The 27,357-nt window shown below is 43.6% G+C and overlaps 1 protein-coding gene across 1 annotated transcript in view; it reads left to right on the top strand.

The window, feature by feature from the left end:
- LOC144797933 (extracellular calcium-sensing receptor-like) overlaps positions 1–22,930 on the top strand; it is a 174,335-nt gene extending 151,405 nt beyond the window's left edge. The window contains exons 4-6 of the mRNA XM_078668735.1: positions 6,267–6,494; positions 10,774–10,897; positions 22,017–22,930. Of these exons, the coding sequence (XP_078524861.1) occupies positions 6,267–6,494; positions 10,774–10,897; positions 22,017–22,930 (1,266 nt within the window). The remainder of the gene's footprint in view (positions 1–6,266; positions 6,495–10,773; positions 10,898–22,016) is intronic.
- Positions 22,931–27,357: the final 4,427 nt, after the last annotated feature.

Below are 27,357 nucleotides of genomic sequence, written 5' to 3'. Positions count from 1 at the left end.
GGCACGGTCAGGGTGATCTTGTGGCAATGCCAAAGTATTATCAACAAAATGCAGTATCCGAAGAAAAATTAAATACTGATCATGAAATGTGGCTGTTGCCATCAATGGACTGGTAGACCAATATGGAGCCAGGGACAGCTTCCTTATCAAGCCCATCAGAAAAGTCAAACCCAAAAATGTCTTCATCTCATCCAGAATTGTGGGAGTCCTCCGGGTAGCTATAGAGCAGGGCCTAAGTCTGGCACTGTGGTCCCTCAAATACTGTTCAGCATACAAATTAGTCTGCTCAACAATCTCAGCCAAAAATACATCATCCATAAATAACTGAAAAAACTGTATGGGCAAACATGTTCACAAATCACTGAACACCCTGAATCACCCCTTAGGGCAAGCCACACCGGCTGCACCATATTTGGATCAACCCAGAGTCCAGCACTTCCAAAGGGAAGCCTTGAGCCCCAGGCTGCAATCCAGATGCCTCTTGCTGCGCCAACGACACACCAGTGTCTTCCTCTAAAAGAGGCACTTCATCCAAACTGAGAGTAGCTCCATCTGCACTGAGAGTAGCTTCATCATTAGATGATTCCTCGTGCCATTTGTTACAATAGAAGTAGCCAAATTCCTGGGATGGGCGTGGGTAATAAATCTCAAGCAAAAATGTGGGCAATTGTCTTGGTGAGCAATAATTTTAGTTTTACTAGTCTGGCCATTGAATGTGATTGATTATTTTAAACTTTTTTTATTTGCTCTAATGTACTTTTTAATGTAAAGAAAATTGTTGACATGAAATTGTTATCTCATCCATTTGTTCCATTTGCTCTAAGATTCAGTCTTTATCTACAGTTTTTTAATTATTTGTAATCCAGTCAAGGAATTGTTTAACTTTTTAACTGTGTATATTTAAATGTTGTTTGTTTTGTGCTTTTATGAGTATATCTTGAATGAAGCTACTTTGGATTGGATTGGAATAAAGGTAAACACTTTGTAAAATAAGTAACAAATGTGGCTGTTTGACAAAGACCTATATACTCCAAAACTATACCACTCATTTGCCAGAAGCAGCTGGACTCACCACTACCTACTCTGCACAGACACATCAAAGACCAACAATAACCCAATAAAAAAAAAAATTACACATAAGACATTGCAAAGAATTTCACGCCCAAAATACGAACTAAATATGCTGCTTGTATGACACTACTTCTAAAAATTCATTCTTGCATGACAATAATACTCATTTGGAGTAAACACAAAATGTTTTTCTTAGTAAATAAATGCAAAACTGATCTACTGCTAGACTGGCTCACACTGTCATGGAGGCACTCGCAAACCAACTCAGACACTGACACCCACTCAGACACCCACTCAGATACTCATGTACCCACTCACAGACACTCACGCACCCATTCACACACCGAGTGAGGCACTTATGCAGCCACTCTCAGACCCACTCACACACCCACTGACAGTCCCATTCAGACACTCTCACACCCACTCACAGACTCACTGAGACATTGATGCACTCACTCACACACTCACTCTCAAAGGTTATAGGTTACAGTTAGAAAATAAAATGTAAAATGTCTTAGAAATTCACTTTAAAAATCGAAGGTTACAGGGACATATAGTTTGGAAATGACATTAAAAAAACATACAAATTCAGTGAACAAAACCAAAGGTTAAAGGGATATTATAGTTAGGTCATAGAATTTTTTGTAAAAACTCATAAATTCACTTTTAAAAACCAAAAGTTGCAGGGACGTTATAGTTAGGAAATTAAATTTAAACAACCCATAGAAAGTTACAAAAAAATGTATGTTTACAGGGACATTATAGCTTACATTTTACTCATACCAAGTCATAGAAAATCAACAGTTACATTAGTTACCTCAGCTAACTACAACTTACGCACCCACAATGCATTTCTTATGACCTCACATATTACATCTCTCATGACATGGCCAGTGACATCATTGATGACATCTCAAATTACATCACTGATTACATCATTCTCTGAACCAACCACTCAAATACCCACTCACAACCCCATACAACCTCTTATTCGCCAATTCATACACAGAACCACTCACATGCCCATTCACAGATCCATATAACTGACACACACATTCAGTCACTCATACAGTCACTCACACACCATTCACTCACCAAAATAGTTACTCACACACCCACTCACTTACTCATGCAGATATTATCACATGAACTCAGCCACTTAAACAGTCCCTGACACAGCCACATAGTACCCCATAGACCCTCTCTCACACTCACTTACTGAGCCCTACAGTCACCCACACATCCACTCACTGTTCCATCCAGTCACACGCAAAACCATTCATGTACCCATATAGCCACATACATACCCATTCATGCACACATGCAGCTACTCAGTCAGTCAGTCAATCATCTTTATTCGGATACAATCTTAACCATAAAAGCACATAATATAGAACATTACAATGATTAAAAAATAAAATTCCATATACATAAATCCTAAATAGCTAGAGAAAAAGTAATATTTAGAAGATAAAAAATACCAATATACATATATTGAAAGTGGCTAGTGCATGGGCAGTCAACGTAACAGTGGATATGATTAATAAAATAGAACAATTGTCAGAATTCATGGGGCTCAAAGACCTGACATTGACTTGCGCGGCCTTATAGCAGTTTTAAAAAAAGTGCCTGTGCGAAAAAACAAATCGACATTGTCTAAATCTAACATGTGGCGATATGCTGGTTCCAGGCTAATTGGTCTCTGCTTATTAAAATATGGATAAATCAGCTGTTTAGAGTATATACAGTAATATTTACAGAAAAATATAAAGTGCATGGTGGTTTGCTCACTCCTATCATCACACGGGCACAAAGTTTGATTAACATTTTTGTTATAATCCAATGGTAAACAGAGTGCAAATCTAATTGTGCCTGCTCTAAATCGTAACAGGATACTCCTTTCCCAGTTACTCATTGGGAGGGTCAAATACAAATGGAGCGGGTGACTATACTGTTCTATGGCCAGGTAGTTACGCACAAAGGTTTTCCAGGACTCCACCACTAGCCGCTCGTTGTTATATAGTTGGTAAAGAGCGTCCAGAATTTCCTTTTTTGGCACCGATACAGCCAGAGCTGGATCCAGGAAAAGACTTTCTCTGTTTATGCTGCACAAACTAGAAGTGACACCGCTTAGCCATGGTATTTCGAGGCCTTTGTCGCACTGTAGACAATCCTTTATAATCTGTTGTGTGAAAAGTGCTACCTCGTTCTTCCACACTGATACCCACATAAGTGCGGGTCGTGCTCGAATAAAATCAATTATAAAATTAATGTTAAGCTCCTTGTGACATATATATTGGGGAGTAGAGATAGGGGTGCACAGTAATTTCCTGCAGAACCTATTCTCTTCTAGCTGAATTGCTGAGCAATTGGCAGATCCCCAGATCTCAGCGCCGTATGTTGCCACCGGGGCACATTGTAATTTATATATTTTCCTAACTGCTGTGAGGGCACCCATGGTCCTGGGGCGGGGTAAACTTTAAATTGAGTTTGTGACCTTTGAGAACTTGCTCCTGGTGTGAGCTAAATGCTCACTCCAGGAGCTGTTCGCAGCAAAGGCCAACCCTAAATAAACAAAAGATTTTACCAAGGTCAATTTTTCACCATCTATTGTTATTGATCCCATGTCGCGCTTCCCTGGCCCACTGCTCATAAGAAAGCGTTTTTTAAAATTTACCCGGAGGTCCAATTCATTCATATAGTGGTTAAAACTTTGGACAAGAAGACGCAGGGAGTTAGGGGTACGACCTATCAGAACCGCGTTGTCCGCGTAGAGAAGTACCAGGATGGGCTCTTTGTCAACATATGGAACGTCCTTGGTAGCCATTTTCAGGGAGGAATTAAGACCATTTATATATATAATAAAAAGCAGGGGTGCCAACACACACACCCTTGTCTGACACCCCTGCCGATATCAATGGTCCCCGAGACCTCACCACCCATCCCTATCCTTACTTGAGCCTGAAGGTCTCTGTGTAGGTAGGCTACGAAGTTTACCAATGTTTCATCCAGCCCACCTGCCAAAAGGATGGTCCACAGCTTTGACCTATTAACTAGGTCAAAAGCTGTGGACAGGTCCATAAAAGCCATATAGATGGGGGTCCTCCTTGCGATGGTATATTTTCCCAGAATTAAATTTAAATTGAGGCATTGTTCAACTGTTCCTACCTTACCCCTAAACCCCAGCTGACATGGGTCCTAAATAGCATTTTCCTCTGTCCATTCCAGGATTTTATTATATAAAACTCTTCCTAAATTTTTGAGGGTGTTGTCTATGAGGGAGATCTGCCTATAGTTACATGGAAGTGATCTATCTCCCTTCTTAAAAATCGGGACTATGATGCTTTTTGCCCAGGTTGCAGGTATATTGGTCAAGGTTAAATTAATAAAAACGTTCAGGAGTAAAGGGGCCCAAAATTCCGGTTTCCACTTGATTAAATCAATTGGGAGCCCGTCCGGGCCCGGAGCCTTATTGCCTAAGCTCTGATTGATAGCTTCTGTTACTTCAGAAATACTTATGTCTATGGGGGTTGGTCTACCTGATTTAAAAGTTGCAACGCATGGGGGCGGGGGATATAGATACCTGAAAAGTGTTCCACCCATGCCTTACTGGCTATGTTACAACAGATACTCATTTACTATCTCACTTACCCATAGAGACACTCATGCACATGTTCACTCACCCATACATCCACTAAGGAAACCTGTCATTCACCATTTACAGCCTCTTTACCTACCCAGTCACTCACCCATACAGCCACTGACACAGTCATTTGCTCACCCATACAAAAAGATACACACCCACTCATGTACCTATACAGTTTCTCACATACCCACTCAGTCATCCATACACTGCTTACATACCTACTTACCCATACATCTACTCACACACCCACTTATTCATGATACAGCCACACACACAGCCACTCATACATGAGTATAAATAGTTAGACAAACACCCACAAAAATCTATGTTTTAAAATGGAATCACTCATTAGTCATACATAAACTAAACTAATTTAATTTTGAGGTACCTTAGCTTATATGTTTCACACTCAGAAACTTATAGACAACATTCACAATCACTGGATGATGTCCTCAGTGTTGTCATGTGAGATGTCATCAGTGAAGTCGCTGATCAATGCAATGAGTGATGTAATAAGTGAGGTCATAAGCAGTGCATTGCGGGGGCGTACATTATAATTTGCCCAGATAACTATAACTGCTGAATTTCACTGGGGTTTTTTGAGTGAAATTTGAACTGTCCTATAATGTCCATGTAACCTTTGGTTTTTCAGTGAATATATTTATATCATCCACTATGGAGTCTGATAGTCAAATTCAACCCTCATCAAGATTAACCAGGTTTCCTCAGGTTCACCTACCAATATCTATTGGGGAAAATGGCAGATAATTATCAGGGTATGCATATTTTTGTTTAGTAATAATTAAATCTGAAGGTTTTTTCACTTTATTAAGAACAAACTCATAAACAGGAGCTATTTATCACAACCAATAAATTGGGACCCTGCGGATTTAGATTTTATTAGAGCCAATAAATGTCACTCCAAACATGGGCTACTTGGAATGATGTCTATATAATGGAAGCAGACAAGGTTATTGCCAAGAAAGATCTTCAAAAAGCAAACATAAAGCACATGGAGGAATAGGATACTGCGTGTCAACCTAGTTTAGGCTGCAAACATGTTACTAGACTTCTTGGATGCTATCAAACTAACTTTAGAGGTGCAAAAAACAAAAAAGATCTATTGCATATAGTTGAAACCTCATTTTATTCCCAATACATGCCACTTTTATCCATGCAGACATGTAAGGTTCATGATCACAAATGGCCCCTAAAAACCTTCCCACATGATTAGAGGGTGGGGAAGTATATTAACATCAGCTGTTGTAGTGGAGCTTTGACATCTACTGGTAGACCTGTCCCTAGAGATGCATTAGAATAGTAAAAGTACGTTAAAGTGCCTAGTGTGATCAGCGGCGAAGCTTTACATTACAGTACCCAAACAACCTAAATCTGTCTGTGGGCAGTTAAATCATGTTCACTGTAGGTAGTTCTGTCAATTTTTGCATGCCTAAAGTACTAAAGTGTAGAAAAGAATAGGTGAGGAAACAATAGATTGACTGGCTACTGCAAGTGTTTCATCAAATATCCTGTGCTTCATTCTCTACAGCTCCTTCACTTTGTGAAAAACGTTCACTTTAAGAATAAAGGTGGCTCTGAGGTGTCCTTCAACCAGTTTGGGGAAGTTCCTGCTCAATATGACATCATCAATTTTCAACAAAATGCAAATGGCACTCTCAGGCATGTGAGAGTAGGCCAATATGACTCCAGTGCTTCTGAGGGACAGGTTCTCAGCATCAATACCAGTGCTATCCAATGGGCATCAGGGGTCGCTCAGGTAAGGGTCATACGCAGGAAGAGGCTGCAATTTGGTAATTTAAATTCGGTCTTTATTTAGAGTTTGGTTGAGGGAATATTCGGTCAAAACATGACAGATATCCATGCTGTTCTATTACAAGTGCCAAAGGCTAAAGTGCACTTATAATAGATCCGACAAGAAATCCTCCACATAGTATTGATGTGGTCTGTCAGCTGCAGGGTCAAGAAGCAGAATTACATCAATTCATAATTGGTGAATGGAAGCAGGCACTGCACAGGTGACTGCCAAACAATGGGAGTACTTTTCTATGCAATTTGATTACTGCTGGACATTAGGAACCTGATTTAGAGTTCATTGGACGGGTTACTCCATCACAAACATAGGATATAATGCATTTATAATATTGCGGACTGGATATCAGCCACTTTTGTGATAGAGTATCCCATCATCTAAAGTTTAACCAGGCCCAAACTGAGATAAATGAGACTTTGCAAATTATATAAGACGAGGCTGTGTATTTTGTTACCTTAATATTCGATTGGCACTGTAGTTTTAACAAATGCCGGCAAACTGCCACCTTTTTTAATCAAGTGCTTCAGTGGGAATGTCCACTGTTCATTCCCACGCCCACTGAGTGCAGTGTCTCATCAATGATAGACAAGTTGAACATTTTTTTTAGTAGGTAATGTAGATGTTTAACATTGGAGTTGGTAGTGTTACAATTTTCTTGTTCGTATTATTCATTATATATATGTTATAATCATTGTTAGTATCTGGATACATGTGTTATCTTCATTATCTTAATTATTATTATTAATGCTCTTGGTAGTAGGAGTAATTATGGCAGTAGCAGTAGTAGCAATAACTAAACAATTCTTATTATTGTTATTTATGTTATTACTCGTATTACTATTTGAATATTTATTAAAAAAGCACATTCAAAGTATTTGTGTTCCTCAAAAAGACTGAAATAAATATGTCAATTTGGGCATAATTGTAAAACAAATAATACATCTAGAAGACTACTTTGTAAGTGGATGTACATACTTTTCCAATTCTTCAAAACTTTCAAGAATATTTCTAGGAAATGTCAACAATGACTACGTTCTAAAAATATTCACATACAAGCACTAATGCACCTGGTCTAGGTTTGTGTGAGCAAGCGTTTTTAAAAAGTGCATTTGACTTCCTAACATTTTAAGCTTATCAATTTATGTTTATTAGCTCTGATTCTCATCTGGCTAGTCATTCACCTCTGATATGCAGTGTGCGAAACTGTGAAGTGCGAATAGTCATGAAACAAAAGCACACACGTTTTATGTCCAAAAATTAAACCTTATGGCCCTCGGTAGGAGTAACCCGGTACCAGTTTTTGTGCACCTGAAAAAATCTGACTCTGCTCAGTTGGAATTTATTGGGTGCAATAAATATCACCCATTTATATGTTTTTGGTAAATAACATGGATTTTGGTGCTTATCACTCGAAAATCTGCATGTTCTGATAAATAATGGTAATTTTACCCAATAAATTCTGCCAGTTTTACCACAAAACACATAGGCCCAGATTTATCAAGTTAACATGTTTTCCTTGTGTCACGCTGTGCGTCACATGAGCAACGCAATCCTTAAGTTAGATTTACTAAGCCGTTTAAGGCCACCTTGCATAACCCTGCGTTGCTTGGTAAATCTGGAGTAATACAAGCAAGTGCAAGTCGCTGCCTTTAGTTACTCTACGCTTGGAAGAAGTTACATGGGTGGAGCCTGGGTGTTCACATGTATCACCCATGTTTTTTTTTTATGTATTTGTTTTTTTTAGTCCTCATTTGCCTGACCCTCGTTTCCAAGGAAAACGCCAACCACCTTACGTGTCCTTAGGCCAAGGGTGAGAACGTAGTCCTCTCCTATACCCAGACACGAGTGCCGGGCTGGCGGGAGACGCTTTCTGGAGTAACTGAGGGAGGGGAGATGTTGGGAGGCCTACCAATCCCCTCAAAACTCCATCAAGGCGTGTTTCGGCCTGTTGGACCAAATGCTCTTTCGAACGGAACCACCAAGTTGGACCATGGAGTATATAGACATAATCATCGGACCCGGGGAAAAAAAAAATTAAATAAAAAAAAAAAACTGGGAATCATGACAAGAGATCTAGCTCCACTGAACCAGCAAGTTCCATAAGGTAAGGTTACGTTTGCTGCAGGATCTTTGATGTATCATATAGGGACGTTAGCCAACCTGCGTGCGTTGGTGCCTTAGAATCGACCCAAAATTTACAAATCTGCCGTCTCGCAAGGAGAATTGCGTAGAACAGGAAGGTCTTTGCAGGCCCAGTAATGCTCTCATCCAGCCCAAATATTATTAATGGCAACGTGAGGAATAATGATGTTTTAAGAATCGAATCCAAAGTAGCCTTTACTTCATCCCAAAAAGAGTTTATGGGGGGACACTCCATGAACATGTGGACGTCGGAGGCTGCGCGGAGGTTGCATTTATTGCAGCATTTTCCTGGCTGAAATTTGGATAGCCTTTGAGGGGAAAGGTACTGTAAACAGGTGATTTCGCCTCAACCAGGCGGGCTTAACAGCTTTGTACAGGAGAATGAAAGATCTTATCCATAAATCCTCACACTGAAGGCCCATGTCACCTTCCCACTGCTCGTCGGGGAGAGTAAACTCCCCATCCACCTCCTCCAAAATGGTCCAATTCCAGAAGGCTACTTCTTTACCCCCCAATTGCCTCTCTACCAGCTGTTGTTCCAGATTACTGCTCCTCCCCAATTGGGCCTTTTTCCTGATCAACTCCCGAGACCAGCTAAAGAGCTGTATATATTTAAATCTTGATAGAGCTGGGTCAACCCTCTCATATAGCTCATCCCATTCAACCAATGACCCTCCTGCTAGCAACTCGCCCCATCTTAAAATCCCCGCCTCCTTTAGGGGAACTGCAAGAATGTCCTTAAGACAGAGGGGAAGTCCAGAGGAGTCCCAGATTGGAGCGAAGTTTGAAAAGTAGGCCAACCCTATTCTTGCTTTAATCAGCACCCAAGCTTTTGCCAGTGATTGTAAGATCTTTAACCTCACCTTTTTGAAGAACCTCTGGTCCCCGAATTTAAAAAGAAATCCATCAATTGGCAGATCCGACCCGTTTAGAATGGCCTTAAACATTCGCCCAAAAGATGAGCTTGATGGGGATTTCAGCAACATCCTGGAATGTGACAGCTGAAACGCCCATGCGTAGTATTGTAAATCTGGCAGTGCAAGCCCTCCCTTTTCCCTCCTCCTTCTCAATTTCTTCCAAGCCAGCCTGATTGCCTTATAATTCCAGTACAACAGGGGGGTGGTGATGGACGGAGCATCTGAACGAATCAAACACTCACACCCAGTCAAAAGATCTCGGTTTAATCCATCACCGTTCTTTAGCCCACTCTGCCACCCCAGTTCAGACATGGCTATATGCAAATCAATCTGACCCTGTGCCTCATGGGAACAGTCCAGCCCGAACTGCCAAGCCATGCCTTCCCTGGACCGGAAACAAGCTTCCGAGGACCGGTTTCTGGCATTACAGCCTTCTTCAGCCCGGCTTGCTTGAATCCAGTGGCAAAGTGAGCAAGGGACTCACGTCTGAGCATACCCTGCCACACTTATGGCGGCCAAAAGCGGTACAAAAGGGGGTGGTGATGGACGGAGCATCTGAACCAATCAAACACTCACACCCAGTCAAAAGATCTGGGTTTAATCCATCACCGTTCTTTAGCCCACTCTGCCACCCCAGTTCAGACATGGCAATATGCAAATCAGTCTGACCCTGTGCCTCATGGGAACAGTCCAGCCCGAACTGCCAAGCCATGCCTTCCCTGGACCGGAAACAAGCTTCCGAGGACCGGTTTCTGGCATGACAGCCTTCTTCAGCCCGGCTTGCTTGAATCCAGTGGCAAAGTGAGCAAGGGACTCACGTCTGTGCATACCCTGTCACACTTATGGCGGCCAAAAGCGGTACAAAAGGGGGTGGTGATGGACGGAGCATCTGAACCAATCAAACACTCACACCCAGTCAAAAGATCTGGGTTTAATCACAGGGTCAGACTGATTTGCATTTGTTAAGGTATGCTTTGTAATTTGTGCATTGGAAAAATGTGCTTTTCATTGAAATTCTGCATGCATTTAGCATGCAAAGGATAGAATGAAGGACTTGGGAGTCTGACAATCTGCATCAATCAGGAGTTCATGATAGATTGTTTACAGTTGCTCAATATTTCTTCTTAGTACTCTCTTGTAGGATTGTGTTTATTCCTATGTTGCAGATTCCTTCCTCGGTGTGCACCAAGAGCTGCTCTCCTGGGTTTAGGAAAGCTGAGATAGAAGGAGAGCCTCTCTGCTGCTTCCTGTGTGTCCAGTGCCCTCTGGGTGAGATCTCCAACCAAACTGGTAAGTGGATCAACAGCTTTGTGTACTCTTCTTTCATGACCCAAAAAGTGACAGTGACCAGATGCTCCAGAAATATGCCCAGCTGCCCTGAATCTAAGCAATGCTTATAGTTTTTGTAAAATTTGATTGAATGAAAGGTAGCCGTGTAAAGAGAAAGTAAAAGGGACACGTCTTTAAATCTCTGCACAAGTGATTAAAAGCCATAAGCTGCAGCCAAGAAGGAAATTTCTTGGAAGCATCCTTGCTAACAGACTAAATTACTTTCGTAGCAAAAAAGCAATGTTATTGCATGAGTTCTACATTTCTGTAATAAAAAAATCTCTTTCTAGGCTTCTACTAGAATCTGCGGCACGAATAAATATCCAATGACTAGTTCATTTAACTAAAAAGTTAATATTTCAAATGTATTAGCTGCATTTTTCCTGGGGTGCACGGAGCAGTCCTTACTTAACTAGGTACAAATATTGTCATTGGGTTCATGGCCATGCCTATAACCAGAAGTGCAGCCCTACTAGTTAACGTTGTTAGATGTACCTGGGTGTACCTTCATATTTTCTACTACTCCTACCACTCAAAAATATACTAACATGCTCTAAAGGCAGGTTACAAAATACTTAAGTCTCCATTACATTTCCTGGGCTCTGCGACAAATCTAAGTGTAGTGAAGATTGGTTGAATTGTTTGACCACAGTGGCCACATGGACAGTTTGTTCACAATTTGGGTATTTGACTGAAAAGTTTTGCGGGACATGCCAAGATTTTTTTTCCGCCCTGTAGTAGATCTTATTGATTTCGAATATAAGAAGGTATACACCTTCCAGTCCCACAAAATCCTCCATCAGCCTACACCAGAAAAAAAGTCCATTTAGGGACAAACAATCAATCCTGTCAAAAAAATCATCAGATTTGTCATGAGGCCCCCAGGCTACCACTCACACAGTGGACATAAGTTTGAATAGTATAGAACTTTTTGTACAGCCGAGCAGCATTGAACAACATGTGTTTAAAAATATTTACAATTATGTTGGTATTAGCAAACCGAAAAAAACATTAATATATTATGAAAGATGAACTTTACAGATGTTTACTTGCGCTTCCTACATATCCTAGCTCATCAATGCTAAAATCAGAGAAGTATATTATAGGTCTTCTACACCTGCACCAAGGTTGAGAACCACCCATGCTTACACGGCCTGTGCATCACGCTGGGCTTTGTCTGGGAGAGATGTAGAGTTTCTCACATGGTGAATAAAGGGTGAGAAAAGGTGCCCTGGCTCTCATGACATGTATGTGTGATATAAGTGCAATTACCAAGATTATTACCTTTGTCTTTGAAAGTTTTCAGTACACAATAATATATATCACTAATAAATATACTACACATATCCAGTATATAAATGAAACAAATGTACCACTATCATAAAAAGGCAGGCTAACCATGAAAGTAAGCATAGCATTATAACATCATGTGCAGCAATATTTAAGAAAGCAAAGTGCATAAAGCAGAGAACAGGCTCATAGGCCATATATTAGAGATCATTTAGGTGTAACACAATAGGAATTATTAGTATATATACATTTTCTACTATAAATGCACTTGTTTGCTGACCCCTGACCATAGAGCACATTTTAAAGCACTGAAATATAGGATGCCTGAAGGATAATGCCCTATTACTTACTGGTAATCTTTATTACCCCTGGTTCCGTGTCCTCATCCAATCCATTACTTGTATAGATAACCATCTCCTTGACAGAAAAAAGAACAAAGGAAATCTGGGACCCAAAAGCCACCTCCTCCTACTGGGAGTACATATCCAGTTCTTACCCAGCTTTCAACCTGAACTACCAATCCACCAACAGGAAGGCCGCCCAACGGGGAGAGACAGAGGGGCATAACGGATGGGATGAGGACAAAGGGACCTAGTGTAATGAAGGTTACCGGTAAGTAACAGGGCATTATACCCTCGTCCCCCAGTCCTCATCCCATCCATTATTTGTGAAGCATACCAAAGCCAGTTAACCAGCCTTCCAAGCCCCCAAAGAACACCCAGGCTCCCACACCGAAAGCAGCATCCTGAGTGAAGCAAACAGGAGAACCAGAGGAAAAGACAGGGAGGAGCACACAGACCGAAATACCCAACCAAACAAAAGGGCTGCACCACCCAGAACAAGAAGGAGACGACCCAAGAGAATGAATAACAACAAAGCCACTCCAGCGCGGCCACCCAGAGGGCAGACAACATACACCGGGAACACACCAGAACCAACAACGAGGGAGGAGCACCCACCAAGGAAGCACCAGAGATCACCAACCTTAGCAGGACAACAAAGATGCCAGAGAAGGAAGAAGACCCAAAGTGGCTAGACACTCCAGCAAAGCCAGGGATAGGCCAAAAGAGACAGAGCCAAGGCCTGGAAGAACCAAGACCCTGGACAGGAGAAGCCACCACAGGCATCAAGGAGGCAGCCAACGACAGAAAAAGGACAAGCAAGGCACCCTGGCCCCACCAGCCCCCCAAAAAACTGTGTTGTCCCCACTTTATCTCTTTCATTTGCTGTGTATCTTTAAGTTGTAGAAGGTTTATTTATCTCTGTTCTTTTAGAACTGTCATTATGTCATTATTTGAGAATGTGATATTTTGCATTGTGGAGCGGTTGGTGCCTGTCCCTTAGGTCGTCTGGACAGCATTATGCTTCTTCAAAATGAATACATTTCTACAAGCTGCAGTGTCCTTGTTTGGATGAACTTTCCACATTTGGCGACAAGCTGGGGATGAGGTGTTATGGATGCTGAGTAAATTCAAAGAATCCGGTTCCAGGCTAGTAACTGATCCCATGTTTCCCAGGTATCGTTTTCTGTATTGACGAGGGCCCAGGGATCTCTTTTACAGTCAGAGTGTGTTCTTAATTTTTCAGCTCCTGTCCTGTTTTGTTTTTCTTTCTACAAGTGGAAAGATTTTTATGTACCCCACTCGCAACGGACTTTGTTTGCCTCGCGACATTGCTTCATCTCGCTGAACAAGCTCGAACGGCTTCTTGTGCCAGCATGTATTCTCATTTCAGAGCGCACACCTGCTCCTGGTGCCATTGTCTCTAAGCGTCATACACACTCAAGCTGTAACTCACGCTCGTGTGAGTTTTCGTATTGGCTTTCAGTGCGCACGTCTTTCTTCATTCAGTACACATTTTTCTACACTTTTATGTATGTCTACTGTGCAGGCATCCCGTAATTCACAGTGACACATTTCCACAAAAACCAAGCCAGAAAGGAGGCACACCACAAAGACCCCAATACCCAAAGGCCAAGCCCCAGAAGGGGGAAACGAAGGCTGAAGCAACCACACCAGCAGAACAACGGGCACCAGGAGGACCAGAATAGGCCGAGTGCCCCACTGGGCATGAAAGACCAACAAGGATGCCACAGGGTCAGATAGCTGCAACGCCCAGAACCCCCAAGCATCCCCTGGAACACAGCAGCATAATCTACTGAGAACAGTCCAAACTTTACAACAGAAGAAAGGCCACACGACCAAATGCAGAAGAGAGCCGAGGGGAAGCAGGGGAAGACCCAAGCCCCCATGCCCCTACTAGGAATCATAGTGTAGTTCCTATATTCCCAAGAGGCTCTGTGCATTGGAATAATATATCCTAAAGATTAGACGTAGGACTGAGGTCGACTGGGTCTTTATCATATATACTAAACTTATTAGTGAGTGCCAGCTAGCTCAGAGGTCACTAGAAACTTTCTTGATTTCACAAGAAGAGATTAGTTTCTGACAACTGCATAAACATGACAACTTTGTTTCCCAAGAATAAGAATATATCTCTCAGCATCGTGGAAACAATAGATAAGCATTTCACTCAGTCAATCGTGCATGCTTCATTTTGACAGAGTTTGTACAGAAATGGAGAGACAGGCGTTTTCAATAAAAAGGTTTATTGAACAGTCTTTTTTCTCCTACAAGAGAAGTGAACTGCTACAATCGTTAGGCAGACTTCAAAGTATAATGCATACAGCGTAAACAGAAATATGAAATAATACTGTAAGAGCATTGTATCGTTTCTAAGCCATATAAAAATACATACATAAATACCATTGACTAAAAATCCTCAACTCGTGTGCTTCTAAAATACGCCTACCCCAATGTATCTAACATAAGTCTAGTACGAGGGAAGAAGTAAGTATTGTGTTGCATAGGTTTTAGTTTTCTTTGCCAAGGAATCTACCAAAGGTTTCTCTAGGTTCTGATCCGCTCCATACCTTAGTTTAGAATGAAGGAAGTCTGGTATCTCAGTCTCGGGACTCGATCTCCCAACACCCCGCAAGGGGAGCTTGGAAACACTGGAGCTGGATTCTCGGCAGGAGAAGGGCAGCCTCTTGATCAGTGCGTCAGCTGGAGAGTCGGCTTCCTTCGGCACTTGCTGTAGCGAGCTGCTTCGGACAAGTAGATAGTCGAACTGCTCCGAACCACAGTAGTTCGCTATAGCAAGTGAAGGTAAATTTATACCTTGAAGGTGTTTAGGAATGCAATAGTTAGACGTAAAGTCGGGCATATGAATGCCAGGAAAGAACCTAAAGGGAATAGTTGTTCTTTGCAAAGTCCATTGGTTCTTGGATAAATCAATATTCAAGCAAGCTGAAGTTCCCTGACTGCTTAAGCTGGTTTTCCAAGAAATCGTTGTGATGTTTGGTATGGGTGGAAGTAGCCTTGCCTGTATTTGAGTAGCATGGGCTATGCCTAAATAAGGGATTGATTTCTATGCCTATATAAGGGCAATGTGAATTGTACCTATATAAGGGCATGAATCGGGAAAATTCACTTGGAGCTCTAAACGCCAAACAACAGAACTAAGAACAACAGGGGCAACAACCAGACCAACCCAACTACCACCGGTTAGACTATAGTAGACCAGCCCAAAAAAAGGAGGAAAGGGCCTGCCAACAGGGCCTAGTCCCTCACCCAGAGGACCAGCCATGGGCAGGACCACACTGACAAAACCAGGAAGAGAGGAGGCACCGACCAAAAAGCAAGCCCCAACCAACCCAGTCTCCAGACAGCTTGGAGGACACCACAACCACTGAAAACCCCAAAGGAGCACCAGGCCCAAAGACAAGAACAGCCAGCACCAACCACCAGCACTGGCACATGACGACCACCAAACCCCCCATACCGGGTAAAGGAGCCAGGGCTCCTGGACAGGCCTACAGGGCAAGACTGGGGTACCCACAAAAGAGTGCAGGGAACACGGGACACAACCACGAGAAACCTGCCCAACAATGGTAACACTGCGTCCAGACTGAGGCGGGCTGGATGAGCACCAGAACACCAGCTGCCCGATGACCAACCAGCTGACTATGTGACCCGAAGCACAAACCCCCACAATAAATGCAAAAAACAGGGGGAAGTCAGAGGACAGAACCCAGCAAAGCACAACAACCCACCAGGAAAGAGGCCAACCACATGGCCCCATCCAAGGAAAGACACCCGAGGGGCAGACATCACCAGACCCAGAACCAGACCAGGGCCCAGAAAACTGAGTTGAGCATGAGAGGGGTGAGAAAACCCCCAAGGCCACAAGACATGGGGAACCCAAAACTAAACAGGCAACTAACCACAAAACTGGGGGTCGACCCAAGGCGGAAAACAGCGACGAGGATGGACAAACTCAACTGCCACCATGGAAAAGCCTACCAACACGGGCAAGGACCAGCCTCCACTTTCCCCAGATGCCACAACTGATATGACGGTCATTGGACACCGTACCAACCAGCCCAAACAAGGAAGGGTAAATTGTCCAACCAAACAGACACAGGGAGTCCCTCAAGGATCGGCAATTAGCCCGATCCTATTTAATATATATCTCCGTCCCTTGATAGCACTGATAAAGTAATTCGGCATATCTGTTGTCAACTATGCCGATGACACTCAGTTGATTTTTTCATTTGAGGGTTCAGAGACTATTTCAAGGGATGTCTTTCACCGTTGTATGGCAGCCACAGCAGCATGGCTGCGAGCCAATGCGTTGCAATTCAACGGATCAAAAACGGAGGTACTCCACTGCTCCTTGGACCGAACTCCCCGTACACTACCGGCAGATTTCTGGCCAGTGTCCATCCCGGGATCGGTGGAGGCGGCAGAGTCAGCTCGCAATCTGGGAGTTCTATTTGAACCCAATTTGCAGCTTGATGCCTCCGTAAACAAAACGGCAGCAACATGCATGGGTCTGCTCCGTGTTCTACGGAAAATCCTGCCACTTCTTCCACGGGGATCCAGAGCTGAGGTAGTGCGTAGTTCCACTCTCAGTAGGATTGACTACTGTAACGCACTACTTTTGGGTGCTCCGAAGATTCTGATCCTAAAGCTCCAAAGGATACAGAATATGGCCGCCAAATTGGCCTTGTCTCGACCTCGGTCCGCCTCTTCATCGGCAGCTTTGGCCGATCTACACTGGCTTCCAGTCCAGCAGAGAATTGCGTTTAAGGCTCTCTGCCTTGTCTTTAGGGCCCTGCATGGACTGGGACCAATACCTCTTCAGACTCTCTTCCTCTGGTATCAGGCAGCCAGACCTCTAAGATCATCTTCGGCGTTCTTGGTAAAAGTTCCTAAAATTAATAGAACGAGAATGGGTGGTCGCGCTTTCAGTTTTGCGGCTGCCTCGCTGTGGAACACTCTCCCCCTGGCATTAAGGAGCTGCCCTGATCTGCTCACTTTTAAAAAGAGCCTCAAAACCTACCTGTTTCCCAGAGTAATGTAGCTGTTTTAATAGATGCACGGTTCGGTCTCAGCGCCAGGATACCCTTGGGGGTGACAGCTGCGCTTAATAAGCAATAAATACATACATACATACATACATACATACATACAAATAACTGGCCCGGATGGCAAAGCACAACCCCCAGTAACCATCCCAGGTGAGCCCCAACACCAGCCACTGAAAGGCCAAGACAAAGACCCACGCCCTCCCCAGAGCACCAGGCCAAAAACTTGGCAGGAAAACATGCACCACACCAGAACTCTGGTGGGGAGAGGAGTTGGCCTAACGGCTAGGGCGCTCGACCTCAGACCTGGGGATCTGGGTTCGAGTCTCGGTAACGACGCCAAACTTCCTGTGATTCTGGGCAAATCTCTTAATCTCCCCGTGCCTAACAAAATTGAATGTGTGTCCTAATGTAACGTAACTGGTGCTATGTAAAGCACTCTGATACCCGATTCGGTTCGGGTCTAGTTCGCGCTATATAAAACTCTGCCAACAAAAAAAAACTCTAAGGATAGATGAGACAAACAGGGTGGCTGCCAGGAAGCCAATCTACAGAACCACAGACCCACCAGCAGAGACAGGAGTAGGAAACACCACCGGCCACAAGAAAGGCAGCCCACAAGACAGGAAGGCCAAACAACAGCCCATTAGAGCAAGCAACAGCCTGCAACCTTCAGGCCAGTGACTCGGGGAAGCACAGTCGGTGGTCACCCCTAATCCTGCCACTGGACCACCAGTAAATGCCCCAGGACGAAGGGTACGGAAGAAAAAGATCTCGGCATAGCCCAAACGGCCAGAAGCAGAAGAGCCTCCACCAAATAATCCTTGCACAAACGCCCCCAGCACTGGGGCAATGAAGCCAACATGGCGCTCTCGCGGACCCTGGAAGAGTGGCTGAGATCCAGAGAGCCACACACCAGAAAAAACACCGACCCCCTAAGGCAGAAAGAAAAGTCACCATAACCATCCACAACCAAGGCCCCAGAGACAAGACCCGCCAGGGCAGAAGATAAGCAGCCCTTATACAGATGGCCACACCACCGACCAGCCTGCTCTGGGGTAAGGCAGGTGCAGAAGAAACCAAACGGAAGGGGGAAAAAAATGTCCCGGGCACCTAGCCACACCAGACCCAGAACCGCCGAACCCTGGTGGAACTGTAACACCCACACCCAAGGAAGACACCAAGAAGAGGAAGGGAAGCAATAAAACCCCCAGGCAGACAACGAAAAGGCTCCACCATCCCCCGACACCAAGGCACAACAACCAATGCCAGACACACACCCTGGGGGCAAGCCCTCCCTGAACCAGGAAACACCCAACAAGGAAACAGGGGCATATAACACACAGAGGCAACACCATCACCCCAGGAAGACAGCCCGGAGAACACATAGCCGCAAAGCCCCCACTCCTGAGGGAGGAGAGGCCAGAAGGCGATAGGGCATAAAGGCCCCATGATTCAGCAAGGCAGACAGAAATCTCAGAAGCACCACAAGCCCCATCACCAATCCTGAGGCCGGACACAACTCTAGGAGGAACCTGGGGCACCAGAAGCTGTACACCCAGCCACAGCATCAAGCCCAGGAAAACCCAGCAGAAAAGCAGGCATGAACACCAACGGACCAAGCTCAGACCAAGCAGCAGACGTAAATAAAACCTTACAGAGTCACCACCCACACAACCGGAACAAGAACCCAGCCACAGACTTTCGAAGGACACAGAAAGGTGGAGACACAGCCACCAAAACAGAGGACAGAGCAAATAAAGCCCGGGCGGAAGCCACCATCTCACTGGTCAAACTCGCAGGCCAAGGGCACCACCAGCTCAACCCCCAAGCTGCCAAGCAGGAACCTCAGCGCATCTACCAACCAGCCCAGCTATCTGGATGATGCACAAGAGAACCAGGGCAGAAGAGACACCACCTAAGGCAACCAAGCAGGCAAGCGCATCAAGGAACACCAGACCCCCAAATTCTGGCTCCATCGAGGCAAAAAGTAACAAATGAGAGAAAAGGGGAACCTCAGCGTGGTACTTAACCCTGGGGCCGGCAAAAACCAGACTGCAGAGCGCCATCAACACGGTCCCACCAGCCACCCCAGGAGTGCACCAAAAGCCAGAACGCCTGGGCAGAACACACTGGTTCCCAGGAAACCAGGCAGGACAGGGGGCATCACCAGTACAGACCCTGAACAGACAAGCAGGCTCCACAGTGTGCCTTCTACTTGTCCAGCCATCAGGAAGACACGCCAAGAGCTGAGGGGCATTTCCACGACACCAGCAAACAGGCATGCCCCAGACAGCAGGAAGACGCAGCCTGCAACCCACCAATGACCCGGAGGGCCGGCACACCAGCCACAAAGGGCCTTTCAATGGAGTCCTATGATTTCTAATGGATATATTATTAAAATGGGATTCTCCTTGGGGCTCCTGCAGAACTTTTCATCCATTATGTGCCTTAAGCATTCCACTCTCATGATCCCTCTTTCTTCCTTATCCACTGGCTTTCCTATCCAGTATCTTACATATTCCCCCACGTGCTCCCTAAGCTAGTGGCATAATAAAACTTGAGCCCCCCCCTTGCAAAATACAGGGAGGAACACCACCCCCACTGTGCGGACCCAGTCAGGAGTTCTCAGGCAAGGGGATCTTGGCCCACCCGCACTGTGGCGTGTGGCGACTATTTTTACGCCACTGCTCTAGGCCACCATTTGGAGCTGTGGGGGATGGTGAATTTCCTTCTGACTGAACAAATATTATCCCAAGGAGTTTTAATCATTCATTTATTGAGCTCTCTTATGACCTCATCCTTTAAAACACGTATCCCTCTTGGTGTTTTGTCTGTCCAAATTTAGTACATACTCATCAGAATTGGATGACTCCTCACCCTCATATTGGAATTGTTGAAAATCCTGTTCCTCATCAGGGTTAACCTGTGTTTGTTGCACGCCACTACATACACCTGCGCTCAGAACACCAAATTGGTATTTGGTCCTCTGTGCTTTTTTCATCGAAATACTTTTTCTTTAACATTTCCTCTAGTTACCATAAATGATCTGCCATCATCTTCAGAAAAAAACAAATCACCTCATTCTCCCCATTGATACCTCCTTTCAGATTTCTCATTAGAATCTTTACTGCCTACTGCACTGCTCCATCATTTCCTTTTGGATATTTCTTCTTATCACCACCTTTTAGTTTCCACTTCAAAACATTAAAATATACCCTTCTTTTAAGACATAACTCTTTTCACTTTCCTATCTTCATTTATAAATAGCAGATTGCCTCATTATCACTATGCACTTATTGCAAATGTACTGATATATTTATTTGTAGAAGGCAAACTGATGTCCACAGGCATCATGGTGCTACAACTACAGAGGAACAGATTAGGAGGGAAGGAGAGAACACTAAGTGGCACTGAGAAGAAAGAGTGAGGCTGTCATATACAGCAAAGAAAATGCCTATGATCGCTGATGTGGAATTTAGGGGCATATTTACAAAGAGCTAACACAATCTTGGGCTGCAAGTAAAGTTGTTCTCCTGTTGAGAATGCAGTCGCTTTTCCAACTCTATCTAAGGCAGGGGAATCACAACTATGCAAAATTTAACATCTGTCGACTTTCAGTGGCTGTTCCTTTCCATCACATCTAATTGCAGTATTCGTATATGAGAACAGTGTACATTCCTAGAGGAGAATTAATGTTGGATAAAAGAGATTAAAATGAAACTGATCTAAACACTGTCAAAGTTCTAACTTCGTGGTTATTTGCTGACATATTTCAATGCACCCTCCAGGGATATCTTTACCTTTACGTTACTACAGAGACCATCAAATGTAGACAGAGAAAAATCAGCTTAAGACCTTCAAAATGACAGCAATACACTAGTGTAAAGTGTCTCAAATGCACAATTTCAATGAGTTTCAGAGGCCAGATAAGAGAAATATATCAAAGACATAGAAGGAATCAGAAGTAGCTAGGTAAAATAATTCACACGTCTCCGTCAAATGCACAATATACCTGGATGTTAACTTTAAAAAAATTAGCACATCACTTATGCCACAATAATATATGAGGCACTTAATATAGGTGTTTAATATTCTAAAATATTGCAAAAAAATTGTTTCAACTTCCAACTAGTATTTTTGAAACCAGTAAAGAATGTTATGAACCAAACTACGTACCTATAGGTCAGTTTGTGAAATCCTGATTCGGGGTTCGTTGTAAACAGAGAGTTTGTGACAATACAGTAGATTACTACATCTGGCACGAGACTCTTCAAAAGCTAATAGACCTACTTATAATTAATTAATTAACTAGGTGAACACAGATCTTTCTAATGCCTTTTATATTCTTTCTTACAGACTCTGCTGATTGCTTAAAGTGCCCTTGGGATCGGTGGCCAAATGCCCAACAGGATTTATGCATTCCAAAGAGCACAGAGTATCTCTCCTATCAAGACACTCTTGCAGTCATCTTGGCAGTCATCTGCATTTTTTGTTCACTGATTCCTTCTGCAATGTTGTGTCTCTTTGTCCATAACAGAAACACTCCAATTGTGAAGGCCAACAACCGTTCACTCAGCTTTCTTTTACTCGTGTCACTTTCTTTGTGTTTTCTCTGCTCTTTGGCTTTCATTGGATTTCCCACTCCAGAGAAATGCCTTCTGCGACAGGTTGCCTTTGGGATCATTTTTGCTCTTTGTATATCCTGCATCTTGGCTAAGACCATCATGGTGGTCATTGCCTTTAATGCTACTAAACCTAACAGTAACTTAAGGAGATGGGTTGGACCACAATTATCATACGTGGTCACCATTTGTGGCACACTCATTCAGATTTTCATCTGTGTATCTTGGCTGAGTCTCTCCCCTCCTTTCTCACAAAATAATATACTCACACATCCTGGAACAATAATCATTGAATGCAATGAGGGATCGCCTGTTGCTTTCTGGTTAATGCTGGGCTATCTTGGGTCCCTGGCTACTGTTAGTTTTATAGTGGCCTTCCTAGCCAGGAAGCTCCCAGACAGCTTCAATGAGGCAAAATTCATCACCTTTAGCATGCTCGCCTTCCTTAGTGTCTGGCTCTCATTTATTCCAGCCTATCTCAGCACTAAGGGCAAGTACATGGTGGCCATGGAGATTTTCGCTATCCTGTCTTCAGGTTCTGCCCTGGTTTTCTGTATATTTTTGCCAAAATGCTACATAATCTTACTAAGGCCGGAAATGAACACTAAGGAATACCTCATGGGCAGAGAAAAAGGACAAAGCAATTAACATAAAATGCCTTAAATTTCTCCTCTTCAATACAATTTATTCCTCAATTCTCCTTTTATAATAATTAATTGTAATGTTGTTTGTGTATGGATCCCAGTGTGGTGATGTATTATTGTCATGTCATCAGAAAGACATTATTGTCATGTCATCAGAAAGACATTATTTGTCCTGTGTTTTATATCAGGGTTAGTAGTAATCAAACAAGATTTGGATATATTTAAAAAGAAAATAAAACAGTTGTGAATGATTGATGTGCATGTGTATGTAAAACACATACCAAAGGTTTGATACAGAATGTGAAGGAAAAGTATCAAAATTAGTATAAAGGTCTATCTAGTTTCATATCTGCCATTATCAAACAAACTCATTACCAGAATGAACACTAGTTCGAGGGCCGGGATTGGCAGTTCAGGCTGAACTGTTCTCATGAGGAGCAGGGTCAAGACTGATTTGCATATGGCTGGATCTTAACTGGGGTGGCGTGGTGAGCAAATGAACAATGGATTAAACCTAGATCTTTGGCTCTAGGGGTGAATGTTTGTATTGTTCAGCATTACGTCCATCATTTGTTCTTTTTGATTTTGTTGCCTCAAGTGGGAAGGGTATGACCAGAAATGGGTCTCGTGCTCACTGAACCACTGGATTCAAGCTAGCCTGGCTGATGAGGGGTGATACTCCAAAACCGGTCCCAGGATGCTTGTTTCTGGTCCAGGGAGGCCCTGACTTGGCAGTCGGATGGCCTGGTCCCATAAGGAGCAGGGTCAAGACTGATTTGCACATGGTTGTGTCTAAACTGGGGTGGCATACAGAGCAAAAGAACGATAAATAAAACCCAGATCTTTGTGACTGGGGGTGAATGTTTGCAATCCTCATCATTCCTTCCATCATTTGTTCTTTTTGCTTTTGTCACCCAGAGTGTGAAGGGTATTCGCAGACATGTGTCCTGTGATGACAGTGCCACTGCATTCAATCTAGCCTGGCTGATGAGGGGTGATACCCTGAACCTACTCCCAGGGTACTTGTTTCCGGTCCAAGACGGACATGGCTTGGCAGATCAGGCTGATCTGTTCCCATGAGCAGCAGGGTCTAGTCTGATTTGAATATGGCTGTGTCCAAACTGGGGTGGCGTGGTGAGCAAAAGAATGATGGATTAAACCCAGATCATTGCAACTGGGGGTGAATGTTTGCATTGTTCAGCATTCCATCCATCATTTGTTCTTTTTGCATAGATTTTACTGTCATAGAGTGAAGTATAGTGTCCTATAGTGAAATGGGGTAAAGTACAGTGGTGCAGAGTGGATTGGCATAAAGTGCAGTGGTGTGGAGTGCATTGGTTTTAAGTAAAGTGGTGTAGAGTGCATTAGAGTAGAGTGCTGTGACAGAGTGGAGTAGCATAGAGTAGAGTGGGGCAGAGTAGACTGTAGTGGCATAGAGTGCAGTGGCGTAGAGTGTAATGGCATAGAGTTGATTGTTTTAGAGTAGAGTTACGTAGTGGCATAGAGTGGAGGGGTTCCGGGTAGAGAGGAGTGGTGCAGGTTAGAGTGCAGAGGTGTGGAATAAAGTGACATTGAGCAAAGTGGTGTAGAGTGCATTGGGTGGAGTGCAGTAGAGTGGTACAGATTTGAGTGGTGCAGAGTAGAGTGGTACAGAGAGCAGTGGTGTAGAGTACAGTGGTTCAGAGTAGAATATAGTGGTGTTGAGTGCAGTGACATAGAGCACAATGATGTAAAGTGGCATAATATGCAGTGGCATAAAATGCAGTGGTGTAGAGTGCAGTGGTGCAGAGTAGAGTGGTGTTGAGTTCAGTAGCTGAGAGTGGAGAGTAGAGTGTCATAAAGTGCAGTGACATAGAGTGCAGTGGCATAGAGTAGAATGGCGTAAAGTGGGGCAGAGAAGAATGGTGCAAAGTAGATTGGTGCATAGAACAGTGGTACAGAGTACAGTGGTGCAGAGTAGAGTAGAGTGGCATAGCATGCAGTGGCTTAGAGTGCTGTGGTGTAGAGTAGAGTGACAGAGATTAGCTCGTCTGCCACCAGAAAGATGCCTATTAAAATAGATAAAGTCCCCACACAGAGGCTGCTGCAACCTGTGTCAAGAGAGCCCCAGGGGAAACGGAGGGCTTCTTCTCTTGCCTTAAGTGCAAATGGGCAAGCTGGGCAGCACAGAACGAAGACCTTCAGATACTGGCAGTTTGCCCAGGTACTTATTAAATTGTATCTACTTGAACTCTGGACCTCAGCCTAAACTTAATTTGGAGATCTGGGACATTATAACAGGAAAAATACCACACTTGGTCTTCATTACATAAACTTGGTTGGACAACAATAACTTGCCTGATATTGCCTCAGCCATGCCTGTAAGATATACTCTGCAAAAATGCAATAGATGGAGCGGAAAGAAGGGAGATTTGCAATATTTTTAAGGACTGCTTTACCTGTCTCCCTGAACCAGTTACTTCGCTAGGAGACCATGACATCCTACATACCAAATCTCTAGTGGGGATGACAAAACTCTTGGAGTTGCGTTCATTGACAACCCTCCGGGCTAAAAACCCAAATTTAGCAACAACCTATTAGCCCAACTATTTGCCTCCTGCTTAAAACATAATCACTTTTTAGTCATAGGCGACTTTAATATCCCTTGCGAAGACCAGAGTGATTCTGGGGGCAAGCAACTAAGAGACGATATGCGGATATTGCAACTCAAACAGTGGGTCAATGAACCCACTCATATTGCTGGACATAACCTTGACCTTTTATTTTCCAACATTGAGTCCTTAAAGATTGCCAAAATTAAGCCCCTCCTTTAGACTGCCCATTATTTAATACTTTTTCCTTCACCTTGCCAGCCAGCAAAACTAACTCAGGTACTCCCCCCGACAGGGCTAAAGCGACCTTGGAATGTTATCACCCCTGAACTGTTTGCATCACACTTTCCACTGAGAGATCAGGCATTCTCAGGGTCTCTCCCTGTCCAGGTAATGGTTGACACCTTAAACTCTGCATTTTCTTTGACGTTAGATGTATTTGCCCCAAAGATAGTTAACAATTCTATAAGAAAATCACCTTCTGAAAGGTGGTATTTTGCTAACCTCAGGCTCCAAAAAGGGAAATGTAAATCGCTATAACATAAATGGAGAACAATTAAAGATCTGAACGATAAACTATCTTACAGAGACAAATTAAGGACACATCACATAGCCCTTAAACAAACAAAGAAAGCATACTTCCTGGAACAAATAGAAGCTAACAGCAACTCAAATAAAGAACTATTCAAAATTTTGTAGGAGCTTTGTAAACCAGCGATCATGGCACAAACTCTGACCCCATTGGCAGAATCTGCAAGAATGTTAGCAACTTTTTTTCTGACACAATCACTCAAATCTACTCCACGTTTAACAAACAGCCCTCCCCTGAGGACACGGACTGGGAATCCTTGGAACCCCATCCTGGTGCCCACTCTCATAAAGGAAAATTTGTCTCCTTTATGGAGGAACAAGTTGCTCAAGCCGTGTCTGAGGTCATATCGGGCTCTCTTCTGGATCCCTGTCCACATTTGATCTTTTCTCGTTGTGTACCAGTTATCTGCCCCTTCGTCACACAAATCTTTAGCTAGATACTATCATGTTCCCTGAGTCTTGGAAATTAGCTATTGTATCTCCCTTGGCAAAAAATAGCTGGCTTAGAGGTCTCTAATTTAAAAAACTATAGACCAATCTCCCAACTTCCCGACGTGTCCAAAGAAACTGATCAACTGACAACAAACCAACTATTTTGAGGTAAACAAGCTATTGGACCCTACTCAGACTGGCTTTAGGGCTCCTAATAACACCAAGGATACCCTGCTGGCTGCACTAGATAACATCAGACTTCTATTAGATCAGGGTAAAGCTGCCGCCCTGATCCTTTAGAATCTGTTGGCGGCTTTCGACACGGTTTCACATGACCGACTGCTCCATTCTAAAACCCTTCAATGGTTCCACTCTTTTTTGCTGAAAAGAACCCAATCAGTACAAATGGGCTCCTTTTCCTCTAACCATAAAACCATCAAATGCAGTGTCCCGCAGGGAGCCTCCCTCAGCCCATCCCTATTTAACGAGAATGTATTCCCCCTGGCTACGATTGGTAGGAAATGGAGTTTGAATACCTGGTCATACGTGGATGATACCCAGTTGTTGATTGCATTTGAGGAGAACTATGAGACCACCAAAAGCAATCTGAGCCACTGCTCAACTGCTGGTTGTCAGAACACTGCCTGAAATTAAATGCTGACAGATCATAAATACTGCTCTTTGGTTGTGCATTTTCAGCCTGGGACACAACTTAGTGACCCCCGCCGTTGGGCACAGCATCCACGCCCAAACGTGTGGTGAAATACCTGGATATCCTGGTAGATAATACACTAAACATGCAGGACCAAGTCCGAGC

This window comes from Lissotriton helveticus, chromosome 12, assembly GCF_964261635.1.
Source record: "Lissotriton helveticus chromosome 12, aLisHel1.1, whole genome shotgun sequence".
Lineage (NCBI taxonomy): Eukaryota > Metazoa > Chordata > Amphibia > Caudata > Salamandridae > Lissotriton > Lissotriton helveticus.
The sequence above is the reverse complement of the archived record's forward strand: the minus strand, read 5'-3'. Positions and strand labels throughout refer to the sequence as shown.